Source organism: Helianthus annuus, chromosome 3 (genome assembly GCF_002127325.2).
Source record: "Helianthus annuus cultivar XRQ/B chromosome 3, HanXRQr2.0-SUNRISE, whole genome shotgun sequence".
Taxonomy (NCBI): Eukaryota; Viridiplantae; Streptophyta; class Magnoliopsida; order Asterales; family Asteraceae; genus Helianthus; species Helianthus annuus.
This window is the reverse complement of record NC_035435.2, coordinates 124,953,539-124,971,129: the sequence shown is the minus strand read 5'-3', so window position 1 is coordinate 124,971,129 and position 17,591 is coordinate 124,953,539. Positions and strand designations below refer to the sequence as shown.

The following is a 17,591-nucleotide window of genomic DNA, read 5'->3' as shown; positions in this document are numbered from 1 at the left end:
CTTGACTTTGACTTTGACTTTTGGGAAAACACGGGGTGTTACAGTCTCCCCTCCTTTAGGGAATTTCGTCCCGAAATTAGGCCGAGAACCGTACATCGCCGTGTGATTTTACCAATTTGATGCTTCAGATCTATCTGAACAACTGCGGGTACTTGGCCTTCATGTCACTTTCGAGTTCCCAAGTGAACTCCGCGCCTCGTTTGCCTTCCCATCGTACCTTTACAATAGGAATGCGAGAGCGTCTGAGTTGCTTGGTCTGTCGGTCCATGATTTCGACAGGCTTTTCCACGAAGTGTAGCGTCTCATTGACCTGAAGATCGTCGAGTGGTATTATTGCGTCGTGGTCGGCTACGCATTTTCGAAGGTTTGAAATATGGAAAGTCGGGGTGGACATTGCTGAGTTCCTCCGGTAATTCGAGTTTTGTAGGCAACTTTACCGATCCTTTCCAGAATCTTAAAAGGTCCAACAAAATCGAGGCGCAAGTTTCCCTCTTTGCCGAATCGAACTACTCCCTTCCAAGGGGATACCTTTAGGAGCACGTAGTCGCCAACTGCAAATTCGCGGGGCCTGCGTCGTTTATCGGCGTACATCTTTTGTCTGTCCCGGGCCTTTACCAAGTTTTCCCTTATCTGGTGGATCTTGTCAGTCGTTTCTTTGCAGAATCTCGGGCCCAGTCAATTGTGAATGACCGACCTCGTGCCATACAATAGGCGAGCGACATCTCCTACCATACAAGGCTTCGAAAGGTGCCATTTCGATGCTGGAGTGATAGCTATTATTGTACGAAAATTCGACCAACGGTAGGTGTTTTGCTCCAACTACCACCAAAATCGATAACACACGCACGGGAGCATGTCTTCAATAGTACGAATCGTTCTTTCAGTCTGCCGTCGGTTTGCGGGTGGAATGCGGTACTCAAATTCAGCGTCGTACCAAGAGCTGCTTGAAATGTTTCCCACAATCTCGATGTAAACCGAGCATCGCGATCAGAAATGATGTCTCGAGGCGTACCATGATTCTTAATGATCTCGTCGGTGTAGATTTGGGCTAGCTTGGCCACCTTATAGTCTTCTCGTATTGGCAGAAAGTGGGCTGATTTGGTTAGACGGTCGACTATAACCCAAATACTGTCGTGACCTGATGGCGTGGTCGGAAGCTTAGTTATGAAATCCATAGCTATGCTTTCCCACTTCCATACGGGTATCGGCGGTTGTTCGAGTAAGCCTGAAGGTCTTTGGTGTTCAGCCTTGACTCTTGCACAAGTTATAGAGCAATATCCCTTTTCATCCCAGGCCACCAGTACTTGTAGCGAAGGTCCTGGTACATTTTGTCCGCACCGGGATGAATGGAATATCGGGATTTGTGGGCTTCGTTCATGATGATCTTTCGCAAATCTGTCCTCCTCGGAACCCAGATTCGGTCCAGATAATAGAATATCCCGTTGGCTTTGCTCACGAGCTGAGTTCCATCGTGATAGATTCGTTCTTTCTTCAACGTACGCTCGTTAAAGCAAGCGTGTTGCGCTTCGCGGATGAGAGCTTCGAGGTTATACTGAGCCTGGATGTTTCGAACACCTATCACGTAATTCTTTCTGCTGAGGGCGTCTGCAACTACATTCGCCTTGCCTGGGTGATAACGGATCTCACAGTCGTAATCGTTGAGAAGTTCTACCCATCGGCGTTGACGCATATTGAGTTCTCTCTGGTTAAAGATATGTTGTAGGCTCTTGTGATCGGTGAAGATCGTACACCTTGTACCATACAGGTAGTGTCGCCAAATCTTTAGGGCAAAGACAACTGCGCCTAGCTCGAGGTCATGGGTTGTATAGTTCTTCTCGTGGATTTTGAGCTGTCGAGATGCGTAAGCTATAACCTTGTCTCGTTGCATGAGAACACAGCCAAGTCCAAGGTTTGAAGCATCACAATAGACAACGAAGTCATCGCTTCCGTCCGGCAGTGTAAGAACTGGTGCATGGCACAGCATGTGTTTGAGGGTTTGGAAAGCAGTCTCCTGCGCGGTTCCCCACACAAAAGGCTTGTCTTTATGAGTAAGGGAGGTAAGCGGTACAGCAATCTTTGAGAATCCTTCGATGAATCGCCGGTAGTAACCGGCTAATCCGAGAAAAGAGCGAACTTCTGACGGATTCTTTGGCGTAACCCATCCCTTGACTGCCTCAATCTTTGCAGGATCAACGTGTATACCCCGACTATTCACAATATGACCCAGAAATTGAACCTCCTCCAACCAGAACTCACACTTGGAGAATTTGGCGTAGAGTTGGTTTCCCTGAAGCAACTCGAGAACCAATCGCAAATGCTGCGCATGTTCGGCCCTCGATCTGGAATAGATCAGGACATCGTCGATGAATACAATGACGAAACGGTCTAAGAACGGTTTACACACGCGATTCATCAGATCCATAAAGACCGCGGGTGCGTTGGTCAAACCAAAAGGCATGACAACAAATTCGTAGTGGCCGTATCGGGTTCGAAAAGCGGTTTTGGGTATGTCTTCCTCCTGAATCCGCAACTGATGGTAGCCTGAACGTAGATCAATCTTGGAGAAACACTGGGCACCTTGTAGTTGGTCAAACAGATCATCGATTCTTGGTAAGGGGTATCGGTTCTTGATGGTCAGCTTGTTCAATTCCCGGTAATCGATGCACATTCGGAACGACCCGTCCTTCTTTTTGACGAAAAGGACTGGTGCGCCCCATGGAGAAGTGCTCGGGCGAATGAAGCCTTTTTCAAGTAACTCTTGGAGTTGGTTTGCGAGTTCTCGCATCTCAGATGGAGCGAGTCGATACGGAGCTTTGGCCACTGGGTTGGCTCCTGGAATAAGGTCGATTCGAAAATCGATATCACGACTTGGAGGTAATCCAGGAAGATCATCAGGGAACACCTGAGGAAATTCTCGGACAACAGGAACATCCTTGACTTCAACTTTCTTTTTCTTGTCCGTCTCTGCTACAACAATGTTGGCCAAGAAGGCTCGATATTCCTTGCGGAGATATTTGCGAGCTTGAAGACAGGACATGAGCTTGAGATCTTTTGCAGTAGTTTCACCATAAACACATAGAATATCACCACTAGCTAGCACAAAACGAATCATCTTATCGGAACACACAACTTCAGCATGGTTTTCACGAAGAAAGTCCATGCCTACTATGACATCGAAACTTCCGAGCTGCATTGGGATGAGATTAATCGGGAATATATGATTGTTGAGCTCGAGAGTACAATCACGGAGCACAGAATTGACAGCAATGGTTCTTCCGGTAGCGATTTCTACTTCGAAGGGTGACGAAAGATAAGAGCGCTTACGTCTAAGAAGCTTCTCAAATTCAAATGACACAAAGCAGTTATCGGCTCCAGTATCAAACAAACATGATGCATATATACCATTCACGAGGAACGTACCATTGACCACGTTGTTGTCAGCTTGAGCCTGGCGTGCATTGATGTTGAAAGTTCTGGCGTGAGCGGCTTGTTGTTGAGGCTGCTGTTGTTGTTGCTGAGGTTGTTGGGCTTCTTGTTTCACCACTCTGTTCGGGCACCGGTTTGCGAAGTGGTTAGGGTCACCACATGCAAAGCAGGTCCGAACATTGTTTGCCGGGGCCTGTGCAACTTGAGGAGCTTGAGGAGCTTGAGGAGCAGGTAGCAGGGCTTGGTTAACAGCGGCTTGAGCTTGCGTTTGACGAGGACCATAGCGGCAATTCGCAGTGAAATGCCCGTAAACGTTGCAGTGGGCACAGTAACGGCAGGCCACACCCACCGGGTGATGATAAGAGCATGTAGCACAGAGTGGGTGGGGGCCGGTGTACGCACGCTTAGCCGGCGGCGCATTGATCACTGGCGCAGTGCGCTGTGGTTGTTGCTGTTGTGGCGGTACTGACTGAAGAGGAGCAGCATTGGTTGCGGCGGCACAACCCTTGTTCTTCTTTCTTCTTCTCGAGGACTTGGAGGCTTGAGCAGTAGGGTTGTCGGTTGATGCGGCAGTAACTTGATGCAACGACTTGGATGGCTTATCCCAGACACCAGCCTTAACTCGCTTGTCGTTAATCTCGGCAGCGAGTAGGTAGGTTTCCTCGATCGTTGCGGGTTTGGCGGCGAACACATAATCTGCAACACAATCCGGAAGAGCACGGATGTATTTCTTGATGGTCATCTCGGGAGTCTTGACCTGGTCTGGACAGATAATGCTCAGTTGTTTGAAACGGGCGGTGAGACCAGCGTTGTCGCCCTCCTTCTGCTTGATGGTCCAGAACTCATCCTCCAACTTTTGGCGTTCGTGGGGAGGACAGAACTCGTCCAGCATGATAGCCTTCAGTTCCTCCCACGTCAGCTCGTAGGCAGCGTCGTTCCCGCGCTTATTCCTTTCGGCTGTCCACCAGTCCAATGCCCGCGACTGGAAGACACCGGTAGCATTGAGAGTTCGGAGATGATCCGGGCATCCGCTTTGACGAAGGGTAACTTCCACAGAGTCAAACCAGTGAAATAAGCCTGTAGGGCCCTCTTCACCGGTGAACTCCTTTGGTCCACATGCCTTAAATTGCTTGAAACTGAACGGAGCTTTGCTGGGTTCAGTGAGGGTTCGGGATTCTTCCGACGACTTGCTGGTGTTTTCGTACACCTCGCTGACAGCTTTCGCTACAGACCTTGAGATGAGCTTGGCGAGACGTCGGTCTCTCTTTTCCTGACGAGAAAGGTTTTGGCGAATTCTTGATGATGACGACATGGTCTGCAATAGACATCGCCATAGGGCTCAACACAACGAATTCGAATCTCGCACGTCTTAGTTTACTAAAGCTTAGAATCACGTCGCATCTCACGTCACGTAACACATATAAACACATAAGCACATAATCATAGAGGCACATAAGCACAGAAGCAATTAGAGCACATAAGCAATTAAGCAAATAGAGCACTTAATTCCCTAAACACGTACGCAATTTTATCACAGAGGCGGTCAGAATACAGAAACCTATAACCACAAGTCGAGTGTCGTTCGTTTTGCGTATCGGATAGCATCACATTGTATCGTCTAACTTAGTCGTATAGCGTAGCATAGCACACTGGTTTCGTTTAGATCACATCAACAGGGATTTGAATCGAGATAGAATAGCAACAAAGGTCACGCAGATTGATAACAAATGGAGTAACCAACGAATCTTAAAACACGTAAACAGGTAAAATCACATAAGATCAACGAAGCAACATTCAAAATCGGAAAATGGATTGTCTGCGGCTACTAGACTTTGACTAACCATGGCAATTTAACTATTCACAGTTGACTTGTCGTCACTTTCGACTCTAGGGGACATGTTTCTGCCTCGATTCTTGGGCATTATGCATGCGCATTCTAGGCCATACTCGTGAGTTCAGGTCATTGGAGTCCGTCAATTGCCTTGGCGAGATAAAATAAAGTCGGAATAACTGCCAAGGTTAGGGTTTCACCCCTAGCTCAGCAATTTCTTCCTTGTTTTAAGAAAATTTAGAGGAAAGTTTTCATCAAATTACGGGTTTCAGCCCTAATTTGGTGTAATTCTCCCCCGTTTGTTGGTAGAAATTTGCACAAAATAATTGGCAAAATTTGTAATCTAGGCAGGAATTCGCGGGTTTCACTCCTAATCCCGTCCAAACTACAAAATTTGGCTCGGAGTTCGGATGTAATGATAGAATAGAAGGAAACAACATAAAATAAGCACATAAACTTGGTCTCTTGGTTCCTAACTATAGTCTAGGTCTCTAAGACAGCGATCCGGACTAGATCGTGTCTAACCTAATTCCCTATAGTTATGGCTCTGATACCAATCTGTCACACCCCAACCGATGGCGGAATCATCGGGGCGTGGCACTGAGCGAAACAGATTGTTCAGAAGTTTCCATAACAACTATCATACAATTCAGTTATATAACACGTCCCATACCGTGTCCCAAATAATAACAAGTTATCATAGAAATCAACTAAACAATATGGGAACTGTTCCGACAACTCAAATTCTTAGTTATTACAGACCGGATTAAATATTGTTTTAAGACTTCTAGACGGCTAACTGTGGATCTTACTGACTACAGGTGCCAGTACAAGATCTACAGATAATTATGACCCTGGAGCAGGTATGTGGACACTGTCCTAAGGTCACAGGCTCCTAGAAGCTTATTATTGCCTCGCTTCCCTAGCACGCTAGTAGCTTAAACACCTGTCACATACGTTAAAATAAAAGTCAATACATATAATGTAAAGGTGAGTACACAAGTTTGATATAGCATATAGAGTTCGAAAGTTTACGCATAACCAAGCACGTACACAAGGGCAAACGATGCATGTAAATTATCAACATGGGACCATCGATACCAACGACTTCAAGTTGACTGTCCGAGACAGTTCGCAATACATGATTACCACTGTAATCCATGCAAGTAATTGTCCTTAGCAACCCCCGTGTGAACGGGTGCTGAGTCCAAACTATAGTACTACGTTGCTAAAGCAGGCAGATAGCACTCCACGTGTAAACATAATAAACAGCAATCATTTAGTCAAGTAATACATGCAAGTAGGTTAGCGTTCAATAGTTTGTGTTGTTTGTGAATTTGATAGATTACGTATGTAACACCCAAAAGTGCTGAAAGCAAAAAGGGATCGAGTATACTCACAGTGGTTGGTTGTGGATTGAAAGGAGCACTGAGAATAGGTTAGCCTGAATAGTTCGATAACACAACGATGAGTAACGCGGAAAAAGTAAACAATGTACTTGGATCGAGTAGGCCATTCGATCGGACAGCAGTTCGATCGAGTGGGCTGTTCGATTGGTTTGAAAGTCCGTTCGAACATCCATTCGATCGGCCGGCTGGCTCGATCGGCTGGTTCCTTCAAGTGGATTGTTTCTTCCTTTGATGTGAAGGATGTGTTTGTGTATGATGGTTTGTACTACCTTTCAAGTTGGCCCATCGAACGGGCTGTTCGATCGGTTAGCCCAACCGATCGGCTAGCACTTCATTGTTCTCAAATATGTCACTCGATCGGTTGGCATGTTCGATCGGGTGACATTCCAATGTTTCGAACAGGTTAAGTGTTGAAGTGTAGTATCTCATGATTCGATGAGTAATGTTTACAATCGAGTGGCTCGATCGATCGAGCAGAACTCTGTCAATATTACACCTTGTGAGTTTGGGGAACTAAGTGCTAGTCGATCGGTTAGCCTAGTCGATCGGCTGGCATAGTCGTTCGGTTGGGCTGTTCGATCGAACAGCCTAGCCGTTCGGCCAGCTTCTCGATTCGGTTAACCTATCACTTAACACTTGGTTATTCCCGTTGTTTGTTGATGTTTTAGAGATATTTTGACTACGAGTTGAACCACAAAACTGAAGTCCCCACTTAGCCTACTGACTCGAGCAGGAATCACCCAAACTCGGTCAGAGACGGTTTGGAACCCAAGTTTAACGTTTAACCCGAAATCGGTATATCTCTCGGTAGAACCCGAATCTTGAACCATGTGTTTGTTTGGAATGGTTTATAAATCGGTTCAAGTCTCGTTTTCACCTTTTTGAGTGTAAAAGAGTTGAAAGATAGATGAAAACCCATCTTCCAATCCTTTTCCACCGTGAAATGTTAAGATCTTTGGAAGATTTTAGGTTATTTATGTGGAAATCGGTTAGATCTAAGTTATTCATGGTGGAATGATGCCAAAACTTAGTGTTTTTGAAGAACACATGATGACATCACCCAAGAACACCTAGATCTTGGTGATTTCATGGATGAAATCCAAGTTTTGAAAGATAGAAAGGTGGAGAATCGATTAATGAACAAAAACGTACAAGGATTAGAGCGAAATACTTACCGGTTTGAGAGAAATCTGAGATTTAGTGAGAAGAAGAGGCTGGTCGGTCAGAGCTTTTCCAAAAGTGGAAAGTTTGACAAGGACAGCCCTATTTATAGGCTTCCAAAAGAGGAAAGGGTCAGCTGATCGAACAGCATCCCTGATCGAGCAGCTGTCCGATCGAACAGCCTGTTCGATCGGCTAGCCTGTTCGATCAGGTTGCCCTGTTCGATCGGCTTGCCTGGTTTTGAGTGTTTCGCGACGATTTTTGATATTTCGACTTCGATGAACGATGATTTGAGAATGATAGAATTCCTAATCAAATTACTTTTAGTCTCAACTACTATATCTAACATACGAGCATCCTTACAACCATTTCGGGTTCGATTTCCATTGAGTTTGATTCACCTTTGAGTCTTGATTGATTTGATTGATTCACCACACACTTTAACATAAAAGTAAACATGCACAAGTAACACATAAGGCACACACACACGTATAAAAAGTACTAAAATCCCCACACTTGAGTTTGATGATTGATTTGATTAGCTTGATTATTGATTGACTAGCTTTATTGCATTGTTACTTCCTATCATTTACAGTCGGTCGTTGATTCATAGTTCGATTATCGGCCGATTAGTTTTGATTATACAACACTTACTCCAAATAATATGAAAATCAAAATGAAACTAAAATGAAATTAATCTTTATTGATCTTTAATTCCAATAACAGTCAACCCTTGACTTTGACTTTGACTTTTGGGAAAACACGGGGTGTTACAGAGAGGGAGAATGCAGGAGAGAGAGGAGAAATCATGGAGAGAGAGAGAGAGAGAGAGACTGAAGACGAAGATGGAGCCGGCGTCGAAGGGCAGCAGCGGTGGTCTCAGGAAGGCTCGGTGATGTTGATGGTGTCTCCGACGACGGTAAACCCCTCCCTCCTGTTTATGTCTTTTATTTGCTGAAGATGATGTTGTTTTGTTTCCCGAAATGTTGAAGATGATGATGTTTTGGTTTGGGTTTTCAGTTCTTAGAAGTTTCGATTTGGGGGTTTTGTTTGCAGACGAAGATGATGGTTGGTTGTGGGTTTCGGAGGAGATGGGTGTCGGAGGAGGTGGTGTGTCGGAGGAGGTGGGTGTCGGAGGTGGAGGTGGTGGCGGAGTGGAGGTGGGCGGAGGTGGAGGTGGAGGTGGTGTCGGAGATGGAGGTTTTGGCAGAGGAGGTGGTGTCAGCTGGTGGGAGAAGAGGAGAAGATGTTTGAAGAGGTTTGCAGACTTGGGTTCATGTCTACTTGGGGAAGAGGTGGGGAAGATGTTTTTGGTGAGAAACTCTTCAAAAAAACAAACAAGCTGCAGGATCTGAAGGTCTGCGCGCGTCTGCGCGACGCAGACATAAGTGCTCAGAAGAGCTTCTAACCAAAAAACAAACAACACCTTAGCCACCTGGCTCACTTCTGAAATCGAGCCTATCTCTCTCATAACTCTCTCTATCTTTCTCTTCTTACAGTATCACTCGTATATATCTCTCATCACTCTCTCACATTCAAGCCTACGTTTTTAGGGTTTGTATTTCCCAAATGATACGGATAGTTTTCTGAATCGTGTCCTATTTATTTTTAGATTAAAGTATTTTGGTGTACCGAATCATTAATCAGATAATACACAAAATATAACAATAAAAAGAATGTATTTTATGTGAATAAAAGTCACAAAAAATGTGTATGAAATTAAAATAGGTAGAGAATCATCACAATGTTTAAGTTAAAATGTTTGCAACTCTTTATGAAGTGTATCATTTGATCATGATTATAGTCAATGATTACTAAGTATTCACTTACATAAGCTGCTGATGACTAGCTACCATCAACAACTAGTTACTAATGGACACATTGATAACCAATTACAGTTGATCTCACTTGCCACTAATCGACAAAGTGGCGACTAATCTCAATTAGTTACCACTAATAATTAGTAGCATCTAATAACTGAAATAATCAATTCCTACTGAAAATAAGTTTTTATGCAACTTGCCATTAATCAATCATACATATAGAAAATAATTTCTAATCGTTTCTTAACACAACCTTGACACGCTGCCACAAACACTCCTGAAACAATCATGTCTATATGTATTACAATTTACAAATCACAATACTCTCAATCAAACATATACTCCACACAATCTAACTTATATCGATAGTTATCACACTTCCCCAACTAAATCTAACTAATAAAATCATTCATTTTCCCATATGCACACACCAACACCCTTATTAAATTAACTTATCAATGGTGTGAAACCAACGCACCCTGTTTTTGAATATCCATAACCATTGCTTACCACCTACGAAAACCCACCCCTAATAAAACCAATGCAAACACTTCCATTGTCAACCTTCCTCCTCACACCACTCCCTCCACCGTCCCACCGCCGTAACAATCTCTCTGTAACCAATTTCAAACCCCTGATCTCCACTTTCAACTCCAATCTCATCAAACCTTCACTAATGGACTCGACTACAGTCCAATCGAGCGCCAGTTCGGGTGTCCCCGATCTAGGGCTTGTGCAGCGTGCAATTGAATTGGCTCAATTGTCACCCCCTACGTGGCAATCCGCTATTCTCAGTAACATTTTCATCTTCTTAATCGGATCGCCGCTTCTTGTAACGGGGTTGTCTGTTTCCGGCATCGGCGCCGCCTTCTTGCTTGGTACGCTTACGTGGCGAGGGTTTGGTCCTTCTGGGTTTCTTCTTGTTGCTGTTTACTTCGTCATTGTAAGTAAACTGAATTTTAATATTTTCCGTCAGATCAATCAAAATTGAACCTGTTATATTCGAATCAATTGAAATTGCACTTAGTTAGAAGCTATTATTATATATAGATCATTTTGAGTTCTAATGAATTTTCTTGATTGTATATTAGTTTTTCGGTTATTTCAATATCGTTATGCAAGTTTTGACGTATTAGAAAAGGCAAATTGGAGAAAAATAATCCCACCTAAATCAATTTGGCCTATAATAATCCAAAGTCAAGTTATTGACCGATAATAATCCGAATTGGTCATTTTTTTTTTTGTAAAATACTCCGCCGTTAAAATAGCTTAACGGAGTTAAGTTTTTTTCCGAATTACAAACCGATGTTTTAGGGCTTTTGATCAGAATGAGGATACGAGTCGATTGATGTCAAACTTATTGAAATACTGCCCTACTCACGAAAACAGTGCTTCAATTCGGGTGTTTAAACTCCAAATTAACAATAATCAAGCCATTTCGAGGTAAGTTTTACATCAATCGACTCGTATCCTCGTTCTAATCAAAATCCCTAAAACATCAGTTTGTAATTCGGAAAAAAACTTAACTTCGTTAAACTATTTTAAAGGCGGACTATTTTACAAAAAAAATTGACCAGTTCGGATTATTATCGGCCAATAACTGACTTAGGATTATTATCGGCCAAATTGAGTTAGGTGGGATTATTTATTTCTAATACGCCATTAGAAAAACAATTTCTTCCATTTATCTTTGTGATTTGTTTTTGTGTTTTACAAATTGGATTTGAGTCGGATGATTTAGGTTTGGTTTAACTTAGTTTAGTTTTGACAAGTGCAAAGAATCAGTCTTCTTGGGCGTTTAAGAAATCGTATGCGAAATATGTGTCTCGTCCTATTTTCACGTGTTAGGATCTTAAGCAAAAAAATAATAATTTTTTTTACGAAAATGGTCCCGGTTTTAGAATTGGCTTTGGGCCTTAAAAAAGGTTGAGACGGCCTTGAAATCAAAGCTAAGATTTTTGTGGTATAATCTGCAATAATCATCATTCTGTTGTTTGAGGTGAAAGGGGTCCAGTTATAGGGGTGTTTGGATGTGTGGTTAAACTGAATTTTCAATGATCACATCTGAATGATGTGGAGTAAGAGTAATTATATTTCGGACTGTCAAAACAAAAGCAGGTGAGAAGTTGCCCGAAAAAAGTGGTTATCGAAATGAATGTTAAATTGATCAACTATTGCTAGTGTTACTTAACCGAATACCAGGCTCTGAAATCGCTTTAAAAACTATCCAAACACCCTCTAAAGATTTGGTTACATATTCAAGTCCTTTATTTCTGGCCCATCTTGTTGAGCTGCAGTATATTATTATGCACTTTGTTCTGTATTATTTTGGTATTTATTATTTTAGGCATGCTCGATTTTTGATATAATAGATAATGAAATTGTAGGGTACAGGAGTAACGAAAATAAAAATGGCTCAAAAAGAAGCTCAAGGTGTAGCGGAGAAGAGAAAAGGTAGAAGAGGGCCCGGGAGTGTGATAGGTTCTAGTGCCGCAGGTTGTGTTTGTGCATTACTTTCAATATACGGATTTGGTGGCGAAACATTCTCTCGCCTTTGTGAACTCGGTTTCGTTGCTAGTTTTTGTACCAAGCTAAGCGACACCGTCTCTAGTGAGATAGGAAAGGCGTACGGCAAAACAACGTAAGTAATTCTAAATTTCTACTTTTATGCATCTCGTAAAATATCTAACTAGCAAAGATGTTTTTTTTTTTTTGCTGCTGTAGATACTTAGTAACAACGTTTAAGGTTGTCCCAAGGGGAACAGAAGGGGCGGTTAGTGTTGAGGGGACCGTTGCTGGTGTTGTTGCTTCTATTCTTCTTGCCTCTGTTGCTTGTCTTCTGGGTGAGGTACATTGTTCGGCTTTTGTGTCTTTTATATCCCATACGTTAAAAAGACATTGTTTTTGTCGTTTATGCAATGTTGTTTTCTTTTCTGGGATACTAGATCAATGTGGCTGAAGCTGTCATATGTGTGTTGGCATCGCAAATTGCAAATGTTGGTGAGAGCGTGATAGGAGCCGTGCTCCAAGATAAAGAAGGATTCAAATGGGTAAGCTGAAATTCGTTTTTCGTGCACACATTCAAACTGGTTTTGGTTTTTTCTTGAATCTAATCATATGATCTTGCATTTGTAGCTCAACAATGATGCAGTCAATGTGATCAATATATCTCTTGGTTGCATACTCGCCATCTTGATCCAGCAATTTGTACTTCATAACTTGCTTGCATGAACCCTAGAGTTCATTTGCAAATTAATAGGATACAAATCATCAAATTTATTCATTCAGTGACGTTTACTTCATACCGTCTTTTCAAGCATACAAAAACCATAGTTTATTTTTTTTAATGGCTGATTTTAGTGCTGGTTATGGATTCGAGATTCTTTCCTCGTCTGTAAATTAGTAATACGTTTAGTTACATTGTATAGTTTTGTATAATTTTCATCTAATCAAATTTTTCATGTAAGCTGCACAATTTTGTACGGCCAAATTGCTTGTAGTGTCACTTTAGCGTTTTTCATCTTTCAGTTGTCTCAGATGAACCTTGATCTTTGTGTTTACGAGTATTTATAGTGTCGAGATTTGATCATTATCAGTGTTCCTAATAAGATGCGCGTACTGTATCAACGGGTGAGCCTCGCTATGTCATGCTTGTCAGGTGGGTGGATCGGATCAAGATCCTATAGTCCTATCAAGATTGGTAGGTTAGATCAAGACGGTTTCACCCAACAGAATTGCCAAGTTATTTTTTTGAATCATTTGATTGTTATACATAGAACATAACTAGAATCTGACATTAGTATAAAGAATTTGCTGTTCTTACCATTTGCCCTTTCTCTTGGTACTTTATTCATCCTTTACATTCATTAATCTGTTACACAACAGCCTTAAAACTACACAACAGAAAAGTAACAAGTTCAGCTCACAACACACCACTACACATACCCCTAGCAACACCAGAATCAAGATGCACCTAAGGTTACAACACTAACCGACCATCAGATCCTCACGATAACACGCCTTAGGAATTTCTTCTCCTTTTTGCAGAACCCGCATTTTGTCGAGAACCATAGAAATTTGGCATTGGCAAGTAACATACATCCGGGACATAAGTGTCAAAACCTTGTTGGTGCTGATGTCGTGGACGGTCTTTTGGCCAGCTGAGTCCTGAAGCAGTGGGCGGCGAAGACATCTGTGGGACCGCCCAAGATGCATCTGGGACCTGACCCAAGCAATCTTCATCGTCCAGCTGAAGCTCCATGGCTCGTAGGATTGGTGACCCGTCTGACTCGCCTAGCTTCCCACTATCAGCCTACACGTCGCTCAATTATACCATGCATATAACTATATATAATAACTTTTAGAGTAGGCCAATGTATTATATTACCTTGGATGAGTCATTGTCTAAGTAATTATAACTCTGATTATAATCTGTCAATGCAAGAAAATCATCAAACTGCCATTGAATACTGTCAGCAGATGAACCTCCAGTATAAGGCATCTTAGAAGGTATAAAATCACCAGCTTCAACGGGCATGAATTTGTTGACCGGATTTGCTGGTATAGAATGTGGTTTTTCTGGTTCTAGAATCTTTTCACCCGAATTCGAGTTTCCTGTAGAAGATGATGCACCGAGGTCAGCAGCTTCTAGGCCTACTTTCACTCCTGTAAGCAAAAACCTCTGGTGGGATGAAACTAAAGAGTTGGCTGTGTGTATGGCAACATCACATTTTCTGCATAGTAATGCCCTGTCTTCGAGACAAAAGAAGTAGCCAGCGGCCTCCTGCACAATCAGACCGTATCATGCGTATGACATCTAAAATTTACATACGAAACTAGAAGCAACTAACACTATGCAAACTTCACAGGTACTTTCTGCATCAGTGAGAATACTAAAATGATTCACGAAAGGATCGTTATACTCATTTAAAACAGCACCAAAGATATGGCTTGCCTGCTCAACGACACTCCTGACACTCGTGCTCCGTAGTGAAACCAACCATTTTAGCATTCCCTATGGTGCAGAAAGTGTAACAATTTTGAACGAAATTGGTACTATCCAATCTGATTTGATCTAGAGAAAAAACAGTCTTCACTGGTTCAGTTACAGTGTGTCATACAGCCTTAGAACATTAAGAAGAAAGTAGTGAATCAGGTAGCCAGCTACTGATTTCAAAACTCAATCACTAGCCACAAATCCACTATGATCCATCTATCTACCTAATCTCCAAACGAGCTTATTAATCGCTATTCAAACTAAACAAATTATAACACCTAATGCTTACAAAACCTAATCCAGTCATTAGGTCAAAATTATCCACTTAATATTCCTAATCTCCAAACGATCTTATTAATCGCTATTTAAACTAAACAAATTATCACATCTATTGATTTTCTCATAAAACCTGATCCAGTCGCTAGGTCAAACTCATCCACCTAATCTCCAGAAGATCTTATTAAATTCCTATTCAAAACTAAACAAATCATAACATCAAATAATTACGAAACCTAATCCAGAAATCACTAAGTCAAAATCATCCACCTGTACAAACTTCGTAACTAACGATCATCACAACTCAATCAACCATTCAAAAACACCAAATCAACACACGAAACAGTCAAATCATCACTCAATTCCTCAAACACAACACAAAAACACAAAATTCAACCACACGAATCGAACAATACCTGACAAATATCGCACTTAGGCATCTGAGAAGTCGAAGTAGAAAGACGAACTCTCTGATGCTTACTCGCGAGCTTGTTAGCGGCGTGAACCTTCTCATCGCAGGACCAGCACAACGCCGCCTCATCGGCGCAGCATAGCACCACCGCCTCGGCCGATTCGCAGACGTTACACTGAATCTTCATCGGTGAATTTTGTTAGGGTTTGACGGATCTTATCCTGTATGTGTAGGGTTTATAGGGGAAGAAGGTGGAGCAAGTGGAGGTTTTAATTGTTAAAAGAAGAGAACATGTACTGATTCGTAATTCAAGGTGGTGTTTAAAGTTTTATTTATTTGTTTGTTGAATTTAGGTTAAAATAATATGATATTTTGTTGGTGAGGTGCTTGCAACTACACGTGACAGTTGTACATGCCGGAACTCTAAAAACACATCAAAATATCTTTAGTATTTTAGTAGTATTTACATCCGGCTCCACCACGACCCACACCAGCTGCTCACCGGTCTACCAGCTACCAACACTCGTATCATCAGTGGCGAAGCTTGAGATTTCCGACCCGTGAGCGGAAGTCACCGGACCTAAAAATTTCTATAAAACCGGGGGTCAAAAACGTATATACCAAAAAATTTCTATACGAAAACTACAAACTCTCCATTACTGAGCGAAAAGTTCGAGGGGTCAGCCGCCCCCTCCCGCCCCTTAAAAGTTTTGCCCATACGTATCATATTCACCACCGTCGCCACTTACGCCCATAAAACTAATATCGCTTGCCGATACTTTTTACCCAGGATAATTACAAAACAATCTACCAATGGGGTGGTGGTCAATTGGCAAAGGCAAAGACTTTAAACACCTTAGGAGGGGAAGGCCTTGGGTTCAAGTCCCACAAAGAACAAGGAATAAAAAAAATTTGCTGTTCAAAAAAAAATTACGAAACAATCTTGTTAACTTTTTTTTTTTGCATACACATCGAATTTTAGGTTTGACTATATTGGCTCAGACGGTTCAAACAATTGTATCAACAAATACGAACACGAGATATTGAGGAGACAAATGACTCTTTCAATCCAATTAAACGAACAACACCAAATCGGTCTCCTTTTTTCCTTTATATGTTGATTTCTTTTACAAACAACAGAAGCAAATTGGATATGTTTTTCTTACATGAACTCCAGCATAGTTTCCTTTTATGTTTTCATGGTAATCGCTCCTTAAATAAAAAAACAATGGACTTATCTTACTGGAGTAGTGATTGAATAAACGCTAATGGCAAACGGCACGGTTTCTTCGATTCCGATCATAAACGACCTTAATCTTCTACTTGAACGATGCTTCTCGGCTGTGATGATTCCGACGTGTAATGTAACGAACTGTAGCTCTGATACCAATGGCCCAGACGAATCAAACAATCAGAACGAACATACAAACACGAGATATTAGGGGACAAACTCACGACTCTTTCTATTCAGTCAAACAAACTAACGAATTTACAAGGAAAATGGACAAATAAAAACATTAACCTATAGCCCTATTTATAGTACTACTAAACTTGCTCTCTAATATATTAAACATTTTCTAAACCTATTACAATATCAATTACCTAAAATAAACTAAACTTTAATAAAAAATTAATTCAATCAATCTTTCACTTTAGCCCTTCAACTTATACGAGATTAAGGATTAGCTTTCAACAGACCAAAGTAGTCAATCTCATTTTTACTTAGGATAACGGCTAGGATTTAGCCTATACTTTGGCGAGACGACAAAGACACCTACGATTTAGCCTCTACACTTTCTATGAGACGGCTAAGCTTAAACTTTTTGCGAGGCGATTCAGACGGCTAAGCTTGCGCATTTAATGAAAGTGCTCGCTAATCCCACGCGTTTAGAGGGTTAGCCTCTGTTTTTGGAATTTTTTGCAGAAGTAGGGGGTTTGAACCCCAAAAGAGTGCCATTAGGTGGTCTCCAATATTGTTTACATCTTTAGGTAGGTTGCCCATTCAATCAGCAACCTTCAAGCTGGTTTTCTGCAAAAAGCTTAATGTTCTGCAAAAGCTGCACAAGAAAATGAAAGACGTTGTTTCGTGATACAACCTTCTGAAAGTCGCTGAATCATGAAACAACCTTGTTGAAAGTCGCCAATTCATAAAGCAACCTTGCTGAAAGTCGCTGAATCATACAGGTTTCTTATAAAAGGTGTTGTTTGATGAAACAACCTTGCTGAAAGTCGTTGATTCATAAAACAATGTTAATGA

General features: G+C 41.8%; 2 protein-coding genes across 2 annotated transcripts; one reads left to right on the top strand and one right to left on the bottom strand.

The window, feature by feature from the left end:
• The first annotated feature begins 9,977 nt into the window (after positions 1–9,977).
• LOC110908844 (protein VTE6, chloroplastic) lies at positions 9,978–13,172 on the top strand. The gene is made up of 5 exons (XM_022153841.2): positions 9,978–10,593; positions 12,038–12,291; positions 12,375–12,498; positions 12,596–12,700; positions 12,786–13,172. Exons 1-5 carry the CDS (start codon positions 10,192–10,194, stop codon positions 12,879–12,881), a joined length of 981 nt encoding a protein of 326 aa, XP_022009533.1. The 5' UTR covers positions 9,978–10,191; the 3' UTR covers positions 12,882–13,172.
• Positions 13,173–13,425: 253 nt separating this feature from the next.
• LOC110908846 (B-box zinc finger protein 22) lies at positions 13,426–15,659 on the bottom strand. The gene is made up of 3 exons (XM_022153842.2): positions 15,339–15,659; positions 14,038–14,433; positions 13,426–13,962 (listed from the first exon to the last, which is right to left on the bottom strand). The coding sequence occupies exons 1-3, from the start codon at positions 15,519–15,521 to the stop codon at positions 13,672–13,674; spliced, it is 870 nt and encodes a 289-aa protein (XP_022009534.1). The 5' UTR covers positions 15,522–15,659; the 3' UTR covers positions 13,426–13,671.
• Between the last annotated feature and the right edge of the window lie 1,932 nt (positions 15,660–17,591).

What these genes read in the sequence shown, in the direction of transcription:
- LOC110908844 (XM_022153841.2), top strand. Translation starts at nt 10,192, where the DNA reads ATGCAAACACTTCCATTGTCAACCTTCCTCCTCACACCACTCCCTCCA. An exon ending in AAGGCGTACGGCAAAACAAC is followed by an intron (nt 12,292 to 12,374) that starts GTAAGTAATTCT and finishes TTGCTGCTGTAG; the next exon opens with ATACTTAGTAACAACGTTTA. An exon ending in ATAAAGAAGGATTCAAATGG is followed by an intron (nt 12,701 to 12,785) that starts GTAAGCTGAAAT and finishes TTGCATTTGTAG; the next exon opens with CTCAACAATGATGCAGTCAA.
- LOC110908846 (XM_022153842.2), bottom strand. Translation starts at nt 15,521, where the DNA reads ATGAAGATTCAGTGTAACGTCTGCGAATCGGCCGAGGCGGTGGTGCTA. An exon ending in CTAAGTGCGATATTTGTCAG is followed by an intron (nt 14,434 to 15,338) that starts GTATTGTTCGAT and finishes CTGATTGTGCAG; the next exon opens with GAGGCCGCTGGCTACTTCTT. An exon ending in TAGACAATGACTCATCCAAG is followed by an intron (nt 13,963 to 14,037) that starts GTAATATAATAC and finishes AGCGACGTGTAG; the next exon opens with GCTGATAGTGGGAAGCTAGG.